Source organism: Condylura cristata, unplaced genomic scaffold (assembly GCF_000260355.1).
Source record: "Condylura cristata isolate star-nosed mole 26May11 unplaced genomic scaffold, ConCri1.0 scaffold00040, whole genome shotgun sequence".
NCBI lineage: Eukaryota > Metazoa > Chordata > Mammalia > Eulipotyphla > Talpidae > Condylura > Condylura cristata.
The window spans coordinates 3,442,985-3,460,763 of record NW_004567141.1 but is presented as its reverse complement, the minus strand read 5'-3'; the positions used below and the strand labels follow the sequence as shown (position 1 = coordinate 3,460,763).

At 55.2% G+C, this 17,779-nt stretch overlaps 1 protein-coding gene across 2 annotated transcripts; it reads left to right on the top strand.

Moving 5' to 3' along the window:
• The first annotated feature begins 279 nt into the window (after window positions 1-279).
• DENND4B (DENN/MADD domain containing 4B) lies at window positions 280-15,626 on the top strand. 2 transcript variants are annotated; one of them, XM_004693734.2, is made up of 28 exons: window positions 280-660; window positions 2,499-2,838; window positions 3,443-3,695; window positions 3,928-3,997; window positions 4,184-4,353; window positions 4,425-4,669; window positions 5,052-5,118; window positions 5,206-5,264; window positions 5,443-5,587; window positions 5,875-6,050; window positions 6,182-6,282; window positions 6,644-6,859; window positions 7,346-7,491; window positions 7,783-7,922; window positions 8,012-8,138; window positions 8,582-8,788; window positions 9,104-9,232; window positions 11,099-11,291; window positions 11,538-11,705; window positions 11,944-12,338; window positions 12,486-12,608; window positions 12,743-12,912; window positions 12,996-13,131; window positions 13,401-13,637; window positions 14,086-14,203; window positions 14,297-14,462; window positions 14,550-14,614; window positions 14,702-15,626. In XM_004693734.2, exons 2-28 carry the CDS (start codon window positions 2,522-2,524, stop codon window positions 14,845-14,847), a joined length of 4,485 nt encoding a protein of 1,494 aa, XP_004693791.1. In that variant the 5' UTR covers window positions 280-660; window positions 2,499-2,521; the 3' UTR covers window positions 14,848-15,626. The 2 variants fall into 2 exon arrangements, with proteins under 2 accessions (XP_004693791.1, XP_012588835.1); XM_012733381.1 differs by having other exon boundaries at window positions 348-660; window positions 13,569-13,637; window positions 14,702-15,613.
• The last annotated feature ends 2,153 nt before the right edge of the window (window positions 15,627-17,779 follow it).

Genomic DNA, 17,779 nt, shown 5'->3' with positions numbered 1-17,779 from the left:
TGGAAATGGGACAGCCACCTGGGTCTCCTAGGACTTAAGGATCTTCACCCAGGAATGCAAGCCACGTATGACTGTAGGAACTGGGCCAGAAGGGAGCACGCCTAGGATTGCTGGGGCCTTCTGGGGTCAGTGTCCTGTGGCATCTGTTGGGTGGGGTTGGTGGGGTGGGGGTAAGCTGTCTGGGTGCAGGGGGCCCTCCCAGCCGCCAGGGGTCGCGCTGCAGGCGGCCGGGCGCTAAGCAGGCGATGCCTGGGTCACGGCCGCCGGCCGGGGAGGGGGGGTGGGGGTAGCGGCGGCACCCACGGCCCCGAGGGGGGTGGGGGGAGCAGAGAAAGCGGGGCTCGCGGAGAAGCACCCAGCCCCTAGAGCGGCGGGAGCCGGGAGGATCGCCGGGCCAAAGCCAGCCGGGCGGCAGTACGGTACCCGCGTGGCGCAGCGCGGCGGCAACGCAGGGATCGCCAGATCTCCCTCCACCGCGCCCCGCGCCGGGGCACCCTAGGCCGCCTCTTCTTCCTTCGCTCGCTGCTCGGTCGGGAGCGGTGCCCCAGTCCGGAGCTCCATGTCCGGGGCTGGGTAGCTCTGCCGCCAGCCGGCCCGCCCGCCTGCCCTCCGAGCCACCCGCCAGCGGGCCGGCCGGCCGGAGAGTCGCAGGGCCGGCAGGTAGGGGCTGGACCGGGCGGGGCGGCGGGCGGGGAAGGAAAGCGCTGGCGGGCGGGGTGGATGTCCCCCCAGCTGTTCACTGGCGCTGCACATCTGGTTCCGGTTCCTCTCTCCTGGGGAAGTGAAAGTGGAGGGGAGGGCACAGCCGGGAGTTAGTTCGCTATACCCTGCACCCTGCACCCCTCTTACTCTCGTGGGTCCGGAGCCCCAGCACCCCTCCTCCTGCTTGGATCACGCGACGGCCGGCTCTGCTGCCGTCACGTCCCGGCCAGCCGGCCGCCCGCCCGCGCCCCTGTCCTCTCTCTTCTGCTTCTTTCCCAGCCGCTTTCCTCTTGGCCCTCCTTTTAACCGAACTCCCTGGACCCTGGCTTGCGGGCATCGTGACCCGGACTGTGCCCTTGCCCTTGCCTATCATAGGGAAGGGCTGACTGCAGGACTCTTCCCCAGCTCGTTAAGAGAAGACCTGCCTGCGGAGGTCCTGCAGACCCAGTCACCCCTTAGCTCACTCCACCTAAAGACTCCTGCCTGCAGCCTCAGGCTTAGGGTTCCCATTCCCCTGCAGTGCACGAGGGACGGGGCTGTGTCCCAGAGCCAAATCAGGAGGCTGACGCTGACTCCTGGCATCACCTCCGAGATGTGGTGGCTAAATTTAGGTGGAGTGGGGTGTGTGTGTGTGGCCAGAGGCCAGGTTACAGGAAGAGCCAGCCTTGTTCCCTGTCTCTAGGGAAGGGTGGGAGGTTAAGTAGGTCTACATCCTACAGCTACAGAGCACCCCCTGCCTTGCACAAGTCCTTTATCTAAAGTTCTGACTTAGCATGGTGCTGTTTGGCACCTTCAACAGTACACCCCCCCCCACCCCCAACACCCCACACACCATCACCAGATACACACCCATAGGCTGACTTCCGCTAAGCCGCAGCGGAACCCTCCACTGTTTCAGGAAGCCACCTCCCTTCCCTTTATAAGCACCCCCACGCCTTCTGTCCTGTGCTGAAAGCTACCCACCAAGCTCCTTCCCAGCTTCTGCACCCTGGGGTTCCCCAGGACCGTTGGGGCTCCAAGTCTCTAGGGTTGGGCCATGGAGGCAGGTGAGAGCAGTTACTGAAAGTTCTTGGTGGGCCTGTTTCTCTGTCTGGGCTCCGTGGAGGAGGGCATGACATGGCCGACTATCTCCCTCAGCATTTTGGAAATCTAACTGGGGCCACTTGCGTGTCTTATAGGTGGAAGGGTACTTTTTGGGGCCAGCTTAATGGAGTTTGATTAAGAAAAAGGATATTTAAGTTGTGTGAGAAGGCTCTAAACATGAGTTTTCCTGGAAAAATTTTGGGTCCTCACAAAAACTTAAAAGTGGGCTCTTTAAGAACGTGAGCAGGGCTGGGACGGTTTATCATGTCATAACTGGACTAGGAAGGCCAGAAACCCTTAAAAAGACTACGATTGGCATGATGTCATGGCCAGCATGAATGATGTCATAGGAAAATTTGTGATCTTATCTTGTGGCTACATGCAAGGGATGGGGAGTGGGGCTTTTAAAAGGGATATAGGAGAAATATGACATCGGAGGCCCGCTTCACTAGGTATGTAGTGAAGTGGAATTTGGGCTCTGGGGAAAGAACTGGTACCACTAAGTGGGAGGGACCTGGTCTCTTTAAGGAGCTGTGTTGGGTTATGAGGGCCTGGTGATGTCACAGGCGGGAGAGTTTAGGATTGGCTGAAAGCTTACCCTGCCTTTCCTTGGAAGTACTAGGAAGAGGAGAGGAAGGGGGTAGGCTCTCTCCCTGGTTGCCATGGCAACACCAGCTTCCATGCCTCATCTTTCCCCCTTTTGACTATTGCAGATGCAGTGAGCGAAGGGGGGGCCATGGCAGAGGAGCGGCCCCCCCGACTGGTGGATTACTTCGTGATAGCTGGGCTTGCAGGGGATGGAGCGCCCATCCCTGAGGACACCTGGGTTCCTGAGCCCAGCGGGCCCCTGCGCCCTCCCCGGCCAGCTGAACCCATTACAGACGTGGCAGTCATCGCAAGGGCACTGGGCGAGGAGGTTCCCCATGGCTACACGTGCATCCAGTCTTCCACTGGGGGCCACCCCTTGGAACTCAGTGCTGGGCTCCTGGGTGGAACTCAGCCAGTCATCTGCTATCGCAGGGGTCGTGACAAGCCCCCGCTTGTGGAGCTGGGGTGTGTACCTCTACCCATGGTGGTACCAAGGGAGCTGGGAGGGGTCCAGGGTGAGGCAGAGAGGGATGGGGTGAGGAGTGGGTGATGGAAAGGGGAAGGTAAGAGTCTAGAACCAGGGACAGGCTGTTGGGGCTGTATGCCCTTAATCGTCACACAGATTTGGGTTCACATGCTAGTGCTGCTAGTTGCTTGCTATGAGATCTTGGCAGCTTACTGAGCCCCATGGGCCTATTTCTTCCTCTGGAAAATGGGGGTAATAATACTTCCTTGCAGTGTGGTTGAGAAAATTCAATGAGCTGATTCATATTGGAGAGTTGGCACCGAGTCAGTACATGGGAGTTTTTATTCTTAGGATTTATTGATGAGTATGAGAGCCATGAAAGACTTGAGAGGGTGTTACTGATCAAGACGTAGTGCTGAGGTCAGAAGAAGGGGCACACGATTCTGGAAGACACAGTTTAGCAGGGAGAAGTGGGCCATACGCTCAGGCTTGGTGAGGCTGAGGGTGCATGGTGGATAGGGAGCTCTGGCAGGACGAGGGGCTTTCTCCTCTGTCTTCAACCCAACGTCTGTCTCTCTCTCCCTCTCTGTTTTCTGTGTCAAGGGTGTTGTATGAGGGGAAAGAACGTCCCAAGCCTGGCTTCCAAGTGCTAGACACTACACCCTACAGTCACTCAGCCAACTTGGCCCCTCCAGGCCCTGGGCACCCCCGCACCTACCTCACTTACCGGCGGGCAGCAGAAGGGGCAGGACTGCATGCCCTGGGCATCACTGACCTCTGCCTGGTGCTGCCCAGCAAGGGCGAGGGCACTCCTCATACTTATTGCCGGTTGCCCCGCAATCTCAACCCTGGCATGGTAAGTGGGGCCCTGGGGCCAAGAGGTTGGCTTGCTCTATCGTGGTGTGAGGGGCTGAACAAAGGACCAAGGCCTCCCGTGTCAGGATTGGGCCTAGATGGGTGACTCTGGTCATAAGGTGCCAGGGTTAGTGGGCATTCTAAAGATGAAAGACCACTTTGGGGTGGTAGAGAAAAGTGACCCCAGAAACGTTAGCTGTGTATCTGCTTGTCTTTTGCCGTCCCTGGGGCAGTGGGGCCCAGCAGTGTACCTGTGCTACAAGGTGGGCTTGGCCAAGGCCAACACGCTGGTGTATGAGGCAGGTGAGTAGTCCCTGTCCTTCCAGCTCCTTGCCCCTTGGTGTCCCTTCTCTGGTGCCTCTTGGCTGGCACCGCCAGTGTACTGAGAACTCATTTACCACTTGGCCTTTCTGGGATCCCTTGGTTGCTTCCCCTGAAATCTGACGACCCCTCCTCCTTTTGGGTACACCCACTCTGCTGGGGGTACAGAGCTGCTGGGCCGCTACCCAGAGGAGGACAATGAGGCGTTCCCGCTGCCTGAGTCAGTGCCCGTCTTCTGCCTGCCCATGGGGGCCACTATCGAGTGCTGGCCTGCCCAGACCAAGTACCCCGTGCCCGTCTTCTCCACCTTTGTGCTCACGGGTGCAGCCGGTGATAAGGTGGGTGTGTAGAGTGTGGTAAGGGGTCCGGGCTATGCAGGGCTTGCCTGACCGCCCCTCTGCCCCGGCAGGTGTATGGTGCCGCACTGCAATTCTACGAGGCCTTCTCGAGGGCCAGGCTGTCAGAGCGGCAAGCTCGGGCCCTGGGCCTGCTGAGTGCCGTGGAGCGGGGCCGGGCCCTGGAAGGCCGGGCAGTGCGCAGCCGACGTGCCATTGCTGTGCTGTCCCGCTGGCCTGCGTTCCAGGCCTTCCGCGCCTTCCTCACCTTCCTGTACCGCTACTCTGTCTCGGGTCCCCACCGCCTGCCCTTGGAAGCGTGAGCATGGCTCCCTTGGCACTGGAAGGGGGTTCTGAGGGGATGGGGAAGCCCAGAGTGTTGGGAGAGATCAGGATGGTGCTGGGGAGAGGTGTGGGGAGCTGTGGGCTGTGTGGTGGTGGTTTGTTCATTGTGAAAATACAACTGTCCAAGAGGTGAAGGGGCTGAAATCCAGCCTACACTGGCTAAGCAAATCCTGGCAAGGTTAGACCATGTCCAGAGGGCTCTTTTCCGATTGTTCTAAATGATACCGAGACTCCACTGACCGGTGGAGTTGACAAAGGAGAAAGTCCTATAGACAAGTTATGGAGAGGAGAAAACGTGTCTGTAGGACGGGGTGGGTTGGGGCAGTCTGCCTTTGACAGTGTCCCTTTCTCCCCAGGCACATCTCCCACTTCATTCACAACGTCCCTTTCCCTTCCCCACAGAGACCCCGCATCCTGGTGCAGGTGAGAGCTGCGGCTGGGGCCGGATGGAAGGGGTAGTCGGCAGGATTTAGGCTTGAGGGTCCTAACTGGGGCTCTTTTGCTTCCCAGATGTCTCCCTATGATAACCTCCTGCTCTGTCAGCCTGTATCCTCACCCCTACCCCTCAGGTATGTGCCCAAGTTGGGGGACTTTGGTGACCAAGGACATGGTAGGTAGCAGCCAGGTGTGCACAGCTGTTGAGGTCTGTGCAGTCTGGGTCCAGCTGGTGTCTATGCCCACCAGTGACTAGGGAAGGGCCTGCAGGGCCTCCTGGTGACTATTCCCCTACCTTGGCATTGCTGACAGTGGTGCCAGCTTCCTGCAGCTGCTGCAGAGCCTGGGTCCTGAGTTGGCTGTCACGCTATTGCTGGCTGTGCTCACAGAGCACAAACTACTCGTCCATTCGCTGCGGCCAGACCTCCTCACCAGCGTGTGCGAGGCCCTTGTGTCCGTGAGTACCACCCTGCCCAGCCTCTTTATCCAGAAGGCTCTGTCTGGAGTGCCCAACCCTGCCTGGACCTTCCTCCATATTTCCTTCCTTGGGGACTCCTCAGCCTCCTTGGGCACAGTCTGCAGGGACATGTAGCTTCCACCGGGGACTCTTGGAGACCACCTCCACAGCTTCTCTCCACAGACATCTTCTCAGGCCAATGTCCCTTCTCCTGCGACCCCCCCTCGCTATTTCCTCACCCCCCCCGCCCCACCCCTGCTCACTCTTCTCACTCCCTGGTGCTTCAGATGATCTTCCCGCTGCACTGGCAGTGTCCCTACATTCCGCTGTGCCCGCTGGTACTGGCAGACGTGCTGAGTGCTCCCGTGCCCTTCATTGTGGGTATCCACTCTAGCTACTTCGATCTGCACGACCCACCTGCTGATGTCATCTGTGTTGATCTCGATACCAACACACTCTTCCAGTAAGAGGGCCAGGTCTCATTTAGGGGGCTATATGGAGGGCTCCCTGCTCAAAACCAGCCTCAGGTAAAAAGTTGGGGAGGCTGGCAAGGAGCCCATTGTCCTTTCTTCCTTCTGTCTTTCTTCTTCATAGGACTGAGGAAAAGAAGCTTCTCTCCCCTCGGACCCTGCCCCGAAGACCCTACAAGGTTCTGCTGGCCACATTGACAAACCTGTACCAGCAGTTAGATCAGAGTGAGTAGCCTGGATGGGCAGGGTCCTTCCAGTTTAGGGAGGCCTGCATAAACTAGACCTCACTTGGGGAATTAGGAGTCAGGATTTCATTTGATAGAAGTGAGAGAAATTCCAGTTCCGATTTAGGCAACAGGAAGGAGCATACAATATTAATATTTTTCAACACGTTGGGATGGTCAAGCTGACCATTGGGGAGACTTGAAACTGTTACCTCAAGGTGATCTTTAAGTCAATATTGATGCAAGGTCTGCTTGAAGCAGGAGGTGGTGAGGAAGCACCAGTGACTGCTGTGTAGGGGCAGGCTTATGGTGGAGGCAAGCTTAGGTGCCAGCCCTGACTCTCAGGCTGTCCTGGTCCCCAGCGTACACCGGACCTGAGGAGGAGGCATCCCTGGAATTCTTGCTGACAGACTATGAAGCAGTGTGTGGTCGACGTGCCCAGCTGGAGCGTGAAGTCCAGGGAGCTTTCCTCCGCTTCATGGCCTGTCTACTCAAGGGCTACCGGGTCTTCCTGCGCCCACTCACCCAGGCACCCTCTGAGGGGGTTCGTGATGTAGACAACCTCTTCTTCCTGCAGGGTAAGGGGGCTTGGGAGGGGTGTCAAGGAAGGGCTGTCAGGGCTGAGTTCTGTGAGGCAGGTGGTGGGGCTGCATTACTCTTGACTTCACTTAGCAATGTTGTCATGGACACTGGCTTTGAGCCAAACACTTTTCTGGGTCTGGAGGAAGGAAGGGTACAAAGGCGAACTGCCCTGACCTACCCTCTTGGTGCCCTGGCTGTAGGGCAGCCTGTGGTGAGCTGCCCCCATGGGAAAAGTTTCTTCAGGGACCTTGAAGGGTGCCCTGACAACAGAGACAAAAGAGAGGGTGTGCCATGAGCCGATGGTGCTGGGGGTTCTGAGCTGGTTGATTGGAGTGTGAGGCAATAGTGCCAGACATGCCAAGAGCTGATAGCTCTGATGGATACCAAGTGGGCAGCGAGCCAAGCAGGGGGTTCATAGAGGATATGACTTGGGTGGAGAACCCGGGTAACCTTCCTCCTTGCCCCATTCTCATCCCGCTCAGACTTCCTCAAATCCCGGGAGCGCTCCAGCCACAAGCTGTATTCTCAGCTGCTCCACACACAGATGTTCTCACAGTTCATCGAGGAATGCTCTTTTGGCTCTGCTCGGCATGCTGCCCTTGAGTTCTTTGACTCTTGTGTGGACAAGGTATTGGATATGGTATTCCGCATGCTCTTTGCCCTCTGCTACCTTCCTCGCAAGTGCTTTCTTACCCCAGGCCATTTGAAACACAGCTCTCTGTCTCCTCTGTGAAGGGTGGTGTCCCTGGAGACACGGCTGGTGTCCCTAGAGAAGGGTGGTATCCCCACAGTGCACAGCCACATTCAGTCCCCCCATTCCTCACTCCATCCTTCCAGTTCTATCTCTAGGATTCTGGTAGGGTCTGAGTGTACCTGCTCCTTCCCTATGGATGTGCCCTCTCTCAACATCCTACCTCAGGTCCACCCAGAACAGGAGAAGCCAGAGCCGACCCCCCTAGTGGAGCTGGAGGAGCTGTCAGGAAGTGAGCTCACGGTCTTCATCACACCTCCTGAAGAGCCTGTGGTACCAGAGGGCAGTGAGTCCACTCCTCAGTATTGGTGAGAGCCTCTCAGCCCCTCAGTTGTTCCAGGCCCCACAGGCTGCTTCAGGGTTCACTACTCCTGATGTGGCCTCTCTCTGCCTCCAGCTATGATGGGTTCCCAGAGCTACGGGCTGAGCTGTTTGAGTCACCTCAGGAGCAAGCTGGGGCTTTGCCTGTGCCAGGCCCCTCCCGCAGTGCTCCCAGCAGTCCTGCCCCCCGCCGCACCAAACAGGTGACCAGCAAGTGGGCCCCATAAGGGGACCTGGTTGTGGAGAGCTATTTCTTCTGGGTTTTCATAGATAGAATAATGCCTTTTTAAGGAGTGATTGCAGGCAGAACAGTAATTTCCCCCAGGGTTGTTAGAAGGCCTAAATATGCCTGGCACATAAAAAGCACTATAAATTACAGCTATGGTTACCACTGTCATCATCAGATCTTTTATCTTTTGAGATTCCTTGGAATCCAGAGGCTCGCTGGATTCTGGGGCACCTGCCCATGATGAAGAGCTAGGCATCACTGCCCGCGGTTCCCTGGCTGAGGCTGTGTGTGCAGCACCCTGCCTGCCTCCTCAGAGGACAGGCCATTCTTCAGGGAATGTGCTGTATCTCCCACACCATTTTAGACCTGCTCTGCCTTGGCGTTGTTCTCACCTCAGTGTGTTCCCTGCCCACGTAGGAGATGAAGGTCGCACAGCGGACGGCACAGAATTCGGCAGCTGTGCCTGAGATGTGGGCCCGGTGTCTGCTGGGGCACTGCTACGGGCTGTGGTTCCTGTGTCTGCCTGCCTACGTGCGGTCGGTGCCCTCCCGGGTGCGGGCCCTGCACACGGCTTACCACGTGCTGCGTCAGATGGAGAGCCGCAAGGTGGTGCTGCCTGACGAGGTGGGCACCCACGCCAGTCCCAGGAGCCTTGTGCAGGCTGGGGGGCAGTGAGAGGGAACCTGGTGGAGACCAGAGAGAGCAGATGGGGAGCATGGTACAAGCCCATGCCAGGCAAATGCCCATCACACCACCTCGTGAGCATGAGCCTGGGAAGCCCTTGGAGACTGCTGGGAGGGTGGTGGCTCGGAGGCCGCCCCAAGAGCTACCAGGGCAGGCGAAGTCTATGAGAACTGGGGAGGCTAGAAGAAGGTGCTTGCTGAGATGAGGATATGAGTGGGAAGCAGGTCTCCTCTCACCTGCACCTCTCCTGCCCAGGTGTGCTACCGGGTGCTGATGCAGCTCTGTTCACATTATGGGCAGCCTGTGCTGTCTGTGAGGGTCATGCTGGAGATGCGACAGGCAGGCATTGTGCCCAACACCATCACCTACGGCTACTACAATAAGGTACCTAACCTGGGCCCAAGAGCAGGGCGGTAGCTCGTGCCAGGTATGTGTAAGTTGAGGATGCTACTCCCTGATACCTGTGCTCTTCCCTTGCCTGGAGATTGGGTCTGTACAATCCAAGTAGGACCTGTATCCACTGTCATGGATGTACTTAATGCTTCAATGCTTTTTTTTTTTTTTAAAGATTTATTTGTTTATTCACACAGAACTGGGGTACAGGCCAGAGGTACAGGGGCAGTTAGAGGATTCACCAGAGACAGAGTGGGGAGCAGAACAGGCTGACTGACGAAGTAGGGTGGGTCAGGAGAGGTCTGCCACGCCATGTGGGTCACCTCTGGGGCAGGGATCAAACTCATGCTGAAGTTGCTTTAGCTTCTTAGTGCTGCGCTTTAACTTGCTGCGCCACCAGGGAGGGCCCGGTTGCTTCAATTCTTAAGCAAATCTGACTAGGGGGCTAGGCAAATTCTGCTACCTATCAATAATGGTAAGAGTAATAGCTAACATGCCAGGCCCTGTTCCAAGTACATTATACATTTTATTTTTTAAATTTGTTTTTTTTTTTAAAGATTTATTTATTTATGCACACAAGAACTGGGGTACAGAACAGAGGTGTGGAGAGTGAGAGGACTCACCAGAGACAGAGTGGGGAGCAGAACAGGTGGATTGGCTGAAATACATTGCTGAGGAGCGCAGCGGGCAGGTCAGGAGAGGTCTGCCATGCATGTGGGTCAGCTCCCTGACTGGGGCTTAAACTCATGCTGCAGTGGCTTTGGATAGCTTCCTAGTGCTGAGACTTAACCCCTACACCACCAGTGAGGCCCCATTATAAATTTAAAATAATTTTTTACCACAGTTCCATGGGGGTATATGATTGTCATCCCCATTTACAGATGAGATAGTGAGGTAACAGTTAATAATTTGAGCCCCACAGGGAATAAATCTGGGCGTTAGGATATGAACACAGGAAGATTGACATCTTCTGAATTCAAGTCCTCAGCCATGAGATTAAATGGCCTCCTGTTATTTATTATTTGGATGGAGGCCACATATTTTTTTCTTCTGGCTTTTACTTTTTAGAAAATATTTTAGGCCCACCCTGGTGGCACAGTATATTAAAGCACAGCACTTTGAAGCTAAAGCCACTTCAGTATGAGTTCAATTCCCAGGCAGGGTGGTAACCCACATGGCGTGGCAGACCTCTCCTCACCTGCCCATTGCCCCCCTCAGCAGTGTACTTCATTAATTTGTCTTTTCTGGTCCCCACTCTGTCTCAGATGAATCATCTCACCGCCCCTGCACTTCTGGCCTGTACCTCAGTTCTGTATGCATAAATAAATAAATATTTTAAAATTATTTATTTATTTATTTTTATATAGAAGAACTGGGGCACAGGCCAGAGGTGCAGACATTGAGAGGATTCACCAGAGACAGAGTGGGGAGCAGAACAGGTGGATCTACTGAAGCGCACTGCTAAGGGGAGCAGTGGGCAGCAGGCAAGACAGGAGAGGTCTGCTGTGCCATGTTGGTCACTTCCCTGACTGGGGATTGAACTCACACTGAAGTGGCTGTGGCTAGCTTTGTAGTGCTGTGCTTTCGCCTGTTATGCCACTAGGGAGGGCCTAAAGCCATATAATTTATAAGTAGAGAGTCTGGATACAAGCTATTTCTGGAAGCCTCTGGCCTCCAGACCCCTCCAAGATGGCTGCTGCCACCTGCCTATTTTGGACTCTTGTTTCTGGCTGAGCCAGAAGGCTGGATGTCTGGAAGGAGGAAGATGGTCCCTTGAGGCTCCAAGACAAGCAGTGGGTGTCAGGCTAGAGTCAGGGTGTAGAAGAAGGCCATCTTGATGGATACTGTGCCTGGTAGGCTGTGCTGGAAAGCAAGTGGCCGTCTGGTACGACGGGTGGACGACTGCACTGGGCCAAGCTCCGGAACGTCGTCTTGGGTGCTGCCCAGTTCCGCCAACCCTTGAGAGAACGGAAGCGGCAGCAGCAGCGGCGGCGGCAGCAGCAGCAGCAACAGGAGGCAGCAGCACAAGAGGCAGGCAGTTCCCAGACAGGTGGGAAGGGGCTGGTGACGGGCTTGGGGATGGAGTAGCCAGGACCAGGCGGGGAGATGCATGGAGGGCGGGGGCTGGCTGGCCCAGCGGTTGGCATTAGGTGTTCTGGGGATTGATAAACAAGAGAGCTGAAGTTGTGCGGGGAAGGACCCCTCCAAACAGAGGTCCATGCAAGGAACACTGCTTTGGAACAGGGGGCGAGGTTTCTGGCTGGCTGTCATTGAACCCCCTGGCTGTCTTTTACAGAGCCCTACCTGGAGCGCCCCTCCCCTACCCGCCCTCTTCAACGCCAGACTACTTGGGCTGGGCGAAGCCTACGGGACCCAGCCTCACCCGCAGGGCGCCTGGTGAAGAGTGGCAGCCTGGGCAGTGCCCGAGGGGCCCAGTCCACTGTGGAGGCTGGCGTGGCCCACAGTGAGTGCCATTGTCCAACCCACTCCCTGTCTGTTCTCTAACTGTTGCCAAGAGAGAGGGGAAGACTGGAGGCAGGATGGTGTATTGGCCCTCTGGGGTGGACTCCCGATTCTGAGGATATCTTGCCCAGAGCGTCATCACAATGGGGGTTGAGGTGGTAAAGTTTGTGCAGCCCAGAATTATGTCCACTTAATTCCTGGGCTGGACCCTATCTTTCCTGGTTCTTTTCTGTTTGCAGTGATAGAGGCCTTGGGGGTACTAGAACCTCGGGGATCACCTGTGCCCTGGCATGATGGAAGCCTCTCAGACTTGAGCCTGACCGGGGAGGAGCCAGCACCTGAAGGCAGCCCAGGGGGCTCAGGCTCAACCCTGAGTACCCAGTCCACGGAGACTCTAGAAGGGTTAAGTGGGCGGGTGCCCAAGTCTGGTGGGCGGCAGGAGGAGATCAGTACCCCCCGAAGAGGCCTGGGTGCCCGCCTCCAACAGCTGCTCACTCCTTCTCGCCGTTCCCCTGCCTCTCGTGTTCGTGCTCACCCACCTGAGCTACCCCCTGACCTGCCTCCCCCAGCCCGCCGCAGCCCCATGGACAGTCTTCTGCGCCCCCGGGAGCGCCCTGGATCCACTGCCTCTGAGGTAGCCGGTGAAGCTTGGGGAAAGGCTGATAACTGGGTGTGCCCAGAGGCCGTACCCAGAGAGGGGCTGCTAAGGGGTGGTTGAGGCCAACCTCCTGGGTGAAGAGCAAATGGGGCTAGCTGACCATGTTTTCTCATGTGATGGCAGAGCTCAGCCTCTCTGGGCAGTGAGTGGGACCTCTCAGAATCTTCTCTCAGCAGCCTGAGCCTTCGCCGTTCCTCAGAGCGCCTCAGTGACACCCCTGGATCCTTCCAGCCGCCTTCCCTGGAGGTGAGAATACCCCCTCCCGGGCACACTTGAAGGCAGGGGCTGGGAGGAGGCTAGGCTGGGATTCAGAGGAAGAAGCAGCAAGGGAAGGAACCTGGAGGTCAAGCAGGCGTGCCTCCTGGCTATTCTGCCTGCAGATTCTGCTGTCCAGCTGCTCCTTGTGCCGTGCTTGTGACTCGCTGGTGTATGACGAGGAAATCATGGCTGGCTGGGCACCTGATGACTCCAACCTCAACACGACCTGTCCCTTCTGCTCCTGCCCCTTTGTGCCCTTGCTCAGCGTCCAGACCCTTGACTCCCGACCCAGGTGCCCAAAGCCGGGCAAATATTATGGGTGGATTGGGGAAAGGGTGGCCCAGGGGCTGACATTCCTGCTGTGTTCCTCTGCAGTGTTCCCAGCCCCAAGCCTGATAGTACCAGTGACAGCAAAGATGCTCCTGTCCCTGGGGGCCCGGGCCCTGTGCTTAGTGACCGCAGACTCTGCCTGGCCCTGGATGAGCCCCAGCTCTGCAATGGGCACATGGGGGTAAGGGCTGGGTCGAACAGGCACAAGGAGTGTGTGTGTGTGTGTGTGTGTGTGTGTGTGTGTGTGTGTGTACCAATGGTACTGGGTATTGAGGACAAGAGGCATCCCAGAACCTGGCACAAGGAGTGTGTGTGTGTCTGTGTGTGTGTTATTACAATGGTACTGGGTATTGAGGACAAGAGGCATCCCAGAACCTGGCGGGTGAGGTTGAGAAGCATGGTTCTGGGAACAGAGTCCTGGTAAATGCCCTCCCCCTTTGTGTCTGACAGGGTGCCCCCCGGCGGGTCGAGGGTGGGGCATGGGCTTACCTGAGCCCCCTGGTGCTGCGTAAGGAGCTGGAGTCACTGGTAGAGAACGAGGGCAGTGAGGTGCTGGCGTTGCCTGAGCTGCCTGCTGCCCACCCCATCATCTTCTGGAACCTTCTGTGGTACTTCCAGAGGCTGCGCCTGCCGAGTATTTTGCCATGCCTGGTGCTGGCCTCCTGTGACGGGCCCCCGGCCCCCCAGGTCAGTGCTCCTATTTGGTCCCTGCTTCCCGAGCGCCTCCCTCCACATCTGTCAGCTTGTCACCCATGTCCTGGGTGCTGTAGGAGTGTAGGCTTGGGAGTCAGTTGTACCTGATTTGACTTCTGGCCCCTTCACTTCACAAATTTGAGCCTCACAGAACTTTTGTATAGTTCTGGTACCTAGAAAATCATTACTTAATGTGCGCCTATTCATTCCACCCATACTTACTGAGTACCTCCTAGATTCCAGGCAGTTTTGAGGTACTAGGAATGTAGCAGATTACAAAACAAAGTGCTTGCTCTCGGAGAGCTTACATTCTCATGGATGCAAGCACTTTTCTCTGGCTGTGTCCTATAATGTCCTCTGTCCCTTGGAACTTCAGCTGTCTATTTTTTGTCTTCCGCCTTCCATTTCATGAACCTGACTGTCCTTTGTCTTGTCTCCGCAGGCCCCATCACCTTGGCTAACCCCTGATCCAGCCTCTGTGCAGGTGCGGCTGCTGTGGGATGTCCTGACCCCTGACCCCAATAGCTGTCCACCTCTCTATGTGCTCTGGAGAGTCCACAGTGAGTGCAGTATCCGGCCTAGGGTGGGAGGGGGCTGGCCCCACGCCTAGCTTAGAGAGCTTAATTTGGATTCCCTTTGTTGCTTTCACCCAGGCCAGATTCCTCAGCGGGTGGTATGGCCAGGGCCAGTACCTGCATCCCTCAGCCTCGCACTGCTAGAGGCTGTGCTGCGCCATGTCGGTCTCAATGAGGTACACAAAGCTGTGGGGCTCCTGCTGGATACTCTAGGGCCCCCTCCTACTGGTCTGCACCTACAGAGGTATGGTACTTCACCCAGGAGGCCCCTGGTCTGTTCTGGGCTCCACACCCCCTTTCTCTCACTCATATTCTCCTGCCTCCATTCCAGGGGCATCTACCGTGAGATCTTATTCCTGACGATGGCTGCTCTGGGCAAGGACCACGTGGACATAGGTGAGGAGCAGATGGGAGGCTGAGTTTATGGACCTGGTGTGGGAAGTTGAAATCCTAATGTACTGTGACCTCTACTCTCTTTCCTAGTGGCCTTTGATAAGAAGTACAAGTCCGCCTTTAACAAACTGGCCAGCAGCATGGGCAAGGAGGAGCTGAGACAGCGGCGGGCACAGATGCCCACCCTGAAGGCCATTGATTGCCGAAAATGTTTTGGAGCACTTCTGGAATGCTAGGGACCCTTAAGCTTCCTTCTCCAGCCTGGGGTGGGAGGCGAAGGAGAATGGATTCAAAAGATAACCTGCTTTCCTATTCCTTTCCTAAGGAGCCGGAAGCAGGCTGGAAGCATGGCTGCTGTAGCTTCCGAGTGGGGGCAGGAGGAAGAGGGACCCTCAGTTACCAAAAGTCACAATTCCCCTAAATCCAATCTGCCCAGCTTGCTCGTGCTGAGACTGGAGGCGGCTTGGGGGAGTTGGCAAAGCTCTGTTCCTCCCCATCCTATACCAGGAACTCCCCTCCAGGGTACTCACAGATCTGCATTACCCTGGTCATTTTATAAGTTTTTGTTTTAAAAAACAACTGGATAGCTACAGAGCTGCTGAGCCTTTGCCTGTAGGGGACGGAGGGACATCATTCCCCACCAGTGAGGGCCCTCTTCCTGGAGTTGGTGAAGGAGCCCAAGGCTCTCCAGGCCTTCCTACTGTAGTGTTTGTATTTTAAGTTATTTATTTTGGAGCCACAGCCCCCTTGCTTATAAGTTTGTTATGGACAGTGAAAAAGAGAAGGGAAATGGGCACCATGGTCCAGGGGTTGGTAGCGCCTTGAAATCAGGAGGTGGGAGGTAGAGGAATCCCCAGCTCCCTTAGCACTGGTGCCTCCTCTAGCTCTACTCCTTGTCCACTCCACCAGCCTAGGGAATGCCTCGTCGACCCAGGACCCTGATCTGTGCAATAAGGATTGTTCCTTGCAAAGTTTTATTGGATGTAAATATAGTAAAAGCTGCTTCTGTCTTTTTCCTTCCGCCTCCTTTTCCCTGGATCTGGGACAGTGGTGGGGGCACTTCTCTTTAACCCTGGCTGTATGTTCTCCTTTTCACTTTTCCATTCCTTGCAGCCTTCAGGCACATCCTGCTTTCCCTGACCAGGTCTGGTACCGGTCCCTTGGGGCACAGGGAGTTGTCAGAGCAGAAGAGGGGTGAATCCGGTGTCGGCCATGGTGGTGCCAGTCTGTGTGGCACTTCCGGCCCTCCCACACAATCACCCCCTTGTCCCTCATCCATATCCCACACAAAGCCTCCATTCTCTAGGGGCCCTGAGCTCATCTCTGCCTCTTTCCTTCTCCCCCCCCCCAAATGCCCCCTCCTCGTTTCTCCAATACCTCCACAAGATGAGGACCCTCTCCCCGGTAGTTGGTGTTGGCAGCCCTCAAGCATCCTGGGAGTCCTGGCAGTCATCCTAAGCTTCCTTGGTTGCTCTAGTTGCAGGCAATACTCTTCCAAACAGAGGGCGGACCCAGGAAGACAGGGGCAAAAATTCAGGGTCTTGCTGCATATGGGCATTGGGAAGACAGGCATAATTTTTCTAATCTCTTTGGCCCACTCAGAGTTCTCCCTTTCTTTCCTGTATAATGAAATAAACACAGGAAACAACTCCTAACAGAGCTGTAAAACCAATTACCAAAGGGAATTAGCCAACAAAACAGAAATGCCTTGGGGAAGGAGAACAAGAGTGTCAATGGAGGAAATAACTTGTATGAGCCTTTAGTGCAAATTTCTGGGGGTGGAGAGCAGTGGATGAAGAAAGAGGTACTGCTGAATTCTGGGACTACAAGCAGCAGGGCCCTTCCCCATCCTGTCTTGATCATGGTAGGATGCTTTTCCAGTGGCCTAAACGGGCTACACAAGAAGGGAGCAGAGGCTTAGGCAATGTTGCCCTCTAGAACTAGGAGATACCTTCAGAGGGAATCCCCCAGCTTCTCACCAGAGCTCATGCTCCAGAATCAACTTCTCTCTGCATTATCCCAAGTACTTTCTGCAAGGTAGCACCTGTCTTCCTGAAAATTTTTTTTAAAAAAGGATTTATTTGTGCATACAGAACTGGGGTACAGGCCAGAGGTGCAGGGGCAGTGAGAGCTCACTGGAGATTGTGGGGAGCAGAACAGGGAGATGCACGAAGTATACTGCTGAGGGGAGCAGCGGGCGGAGAGGTCTGCTGCGCTATGTGGATCACATTGGGGCTGGCAGGGTTTGAACTCATGCTGAAGTGGCTTTAGCTTCTTAGTGCTGTGCTTTAACCTGCTGTGCTTTAACCGACTGTGCCACCAGGGAGGGCTTCTTCCTGAATTTTAAGTTTCTACTTAGCACAATGTGCCTATCAATGTACTGAACCCCCTGGAATTGAGGGTGAATTCTGGGCTCTGTCCCTATCTCAACAGAGGATTCCATCTTAATGGTCTAATGTGCCTCTTGGCTCACAAACACTTAATAATCAACCCTATCTCCTGCTTCCACTTCTCATTTTGGGACATGCTTCTAGAAGCCCACAGTTCAATGAATGGGACTACAGAATTTTACCACAAAAATATTTGGAATTCTAAAAGCAAAATGCCATGGTAGCTGATATTTCCATTCAGTGGCCTAGGGAGTAGAGTGGGGGGAGAATATTCCCAGATTACAGACCCCAATTTATCTTCTCACAGTATATAGATTTGAGTGTGACAATTTTTAGTTAAGTCTTGTCTCTGACACTTGCTATCTTTATTAGATCAGACAAGTTATCTAACTGCTGACCCTCAGTTTTAAGTATCTAACTGCTGACCCTCAGTTTTTCCCTATTCTGCAAATCAGATAGGTGGTTTAAAGATTAAACACCTAATCTTGAATGCTAAACATCTAAAATGCTAAACATAATGCATGTTAGCTTTGAAAAAGAAAAGAAACAAACTGGTGGAGCCAGCAGAGGGCAAAGGTCATGTCCACTACAATAGTGGCCTCACTTACTTGTCTTCCCTGTAGTTTGAGCCTCCAGATGAAAGTTCCCCTCCATTGTCTTAGTTTAAACTTGCCCAAAGGCATTTTCTCAGATCTTACTTGTATCTACCATTATAGTGTCTTGTCGTTTCAAAGCTTTTGAAGACTGGCCCTTCAGAGAGCAAAGAATGATAATGGAC

Coding starts and splice junctions, on each gene's coding strand:
- DENND4B (XM_004693734.2), top strand. CDS start 2,522: ATGGCAGAGGAGCGGCCCCCCCGACTGGTGGATTACTTCGTGATAGCT. Junction 4,670..5,051: donor CACCGCCTGCCCTTGGAAGC/GTGAGCATGGCT, acceptor CTTTCTCCCCAG/GCACATCTCCCACTTCATTC. Junction 8,139..8,581: donor CCCCCCGCCGCACCAAACAG/GTGACCAGCAAG, acceptor CTGCCCACGTAG/GAGATGAAGGTCGCACAGCG.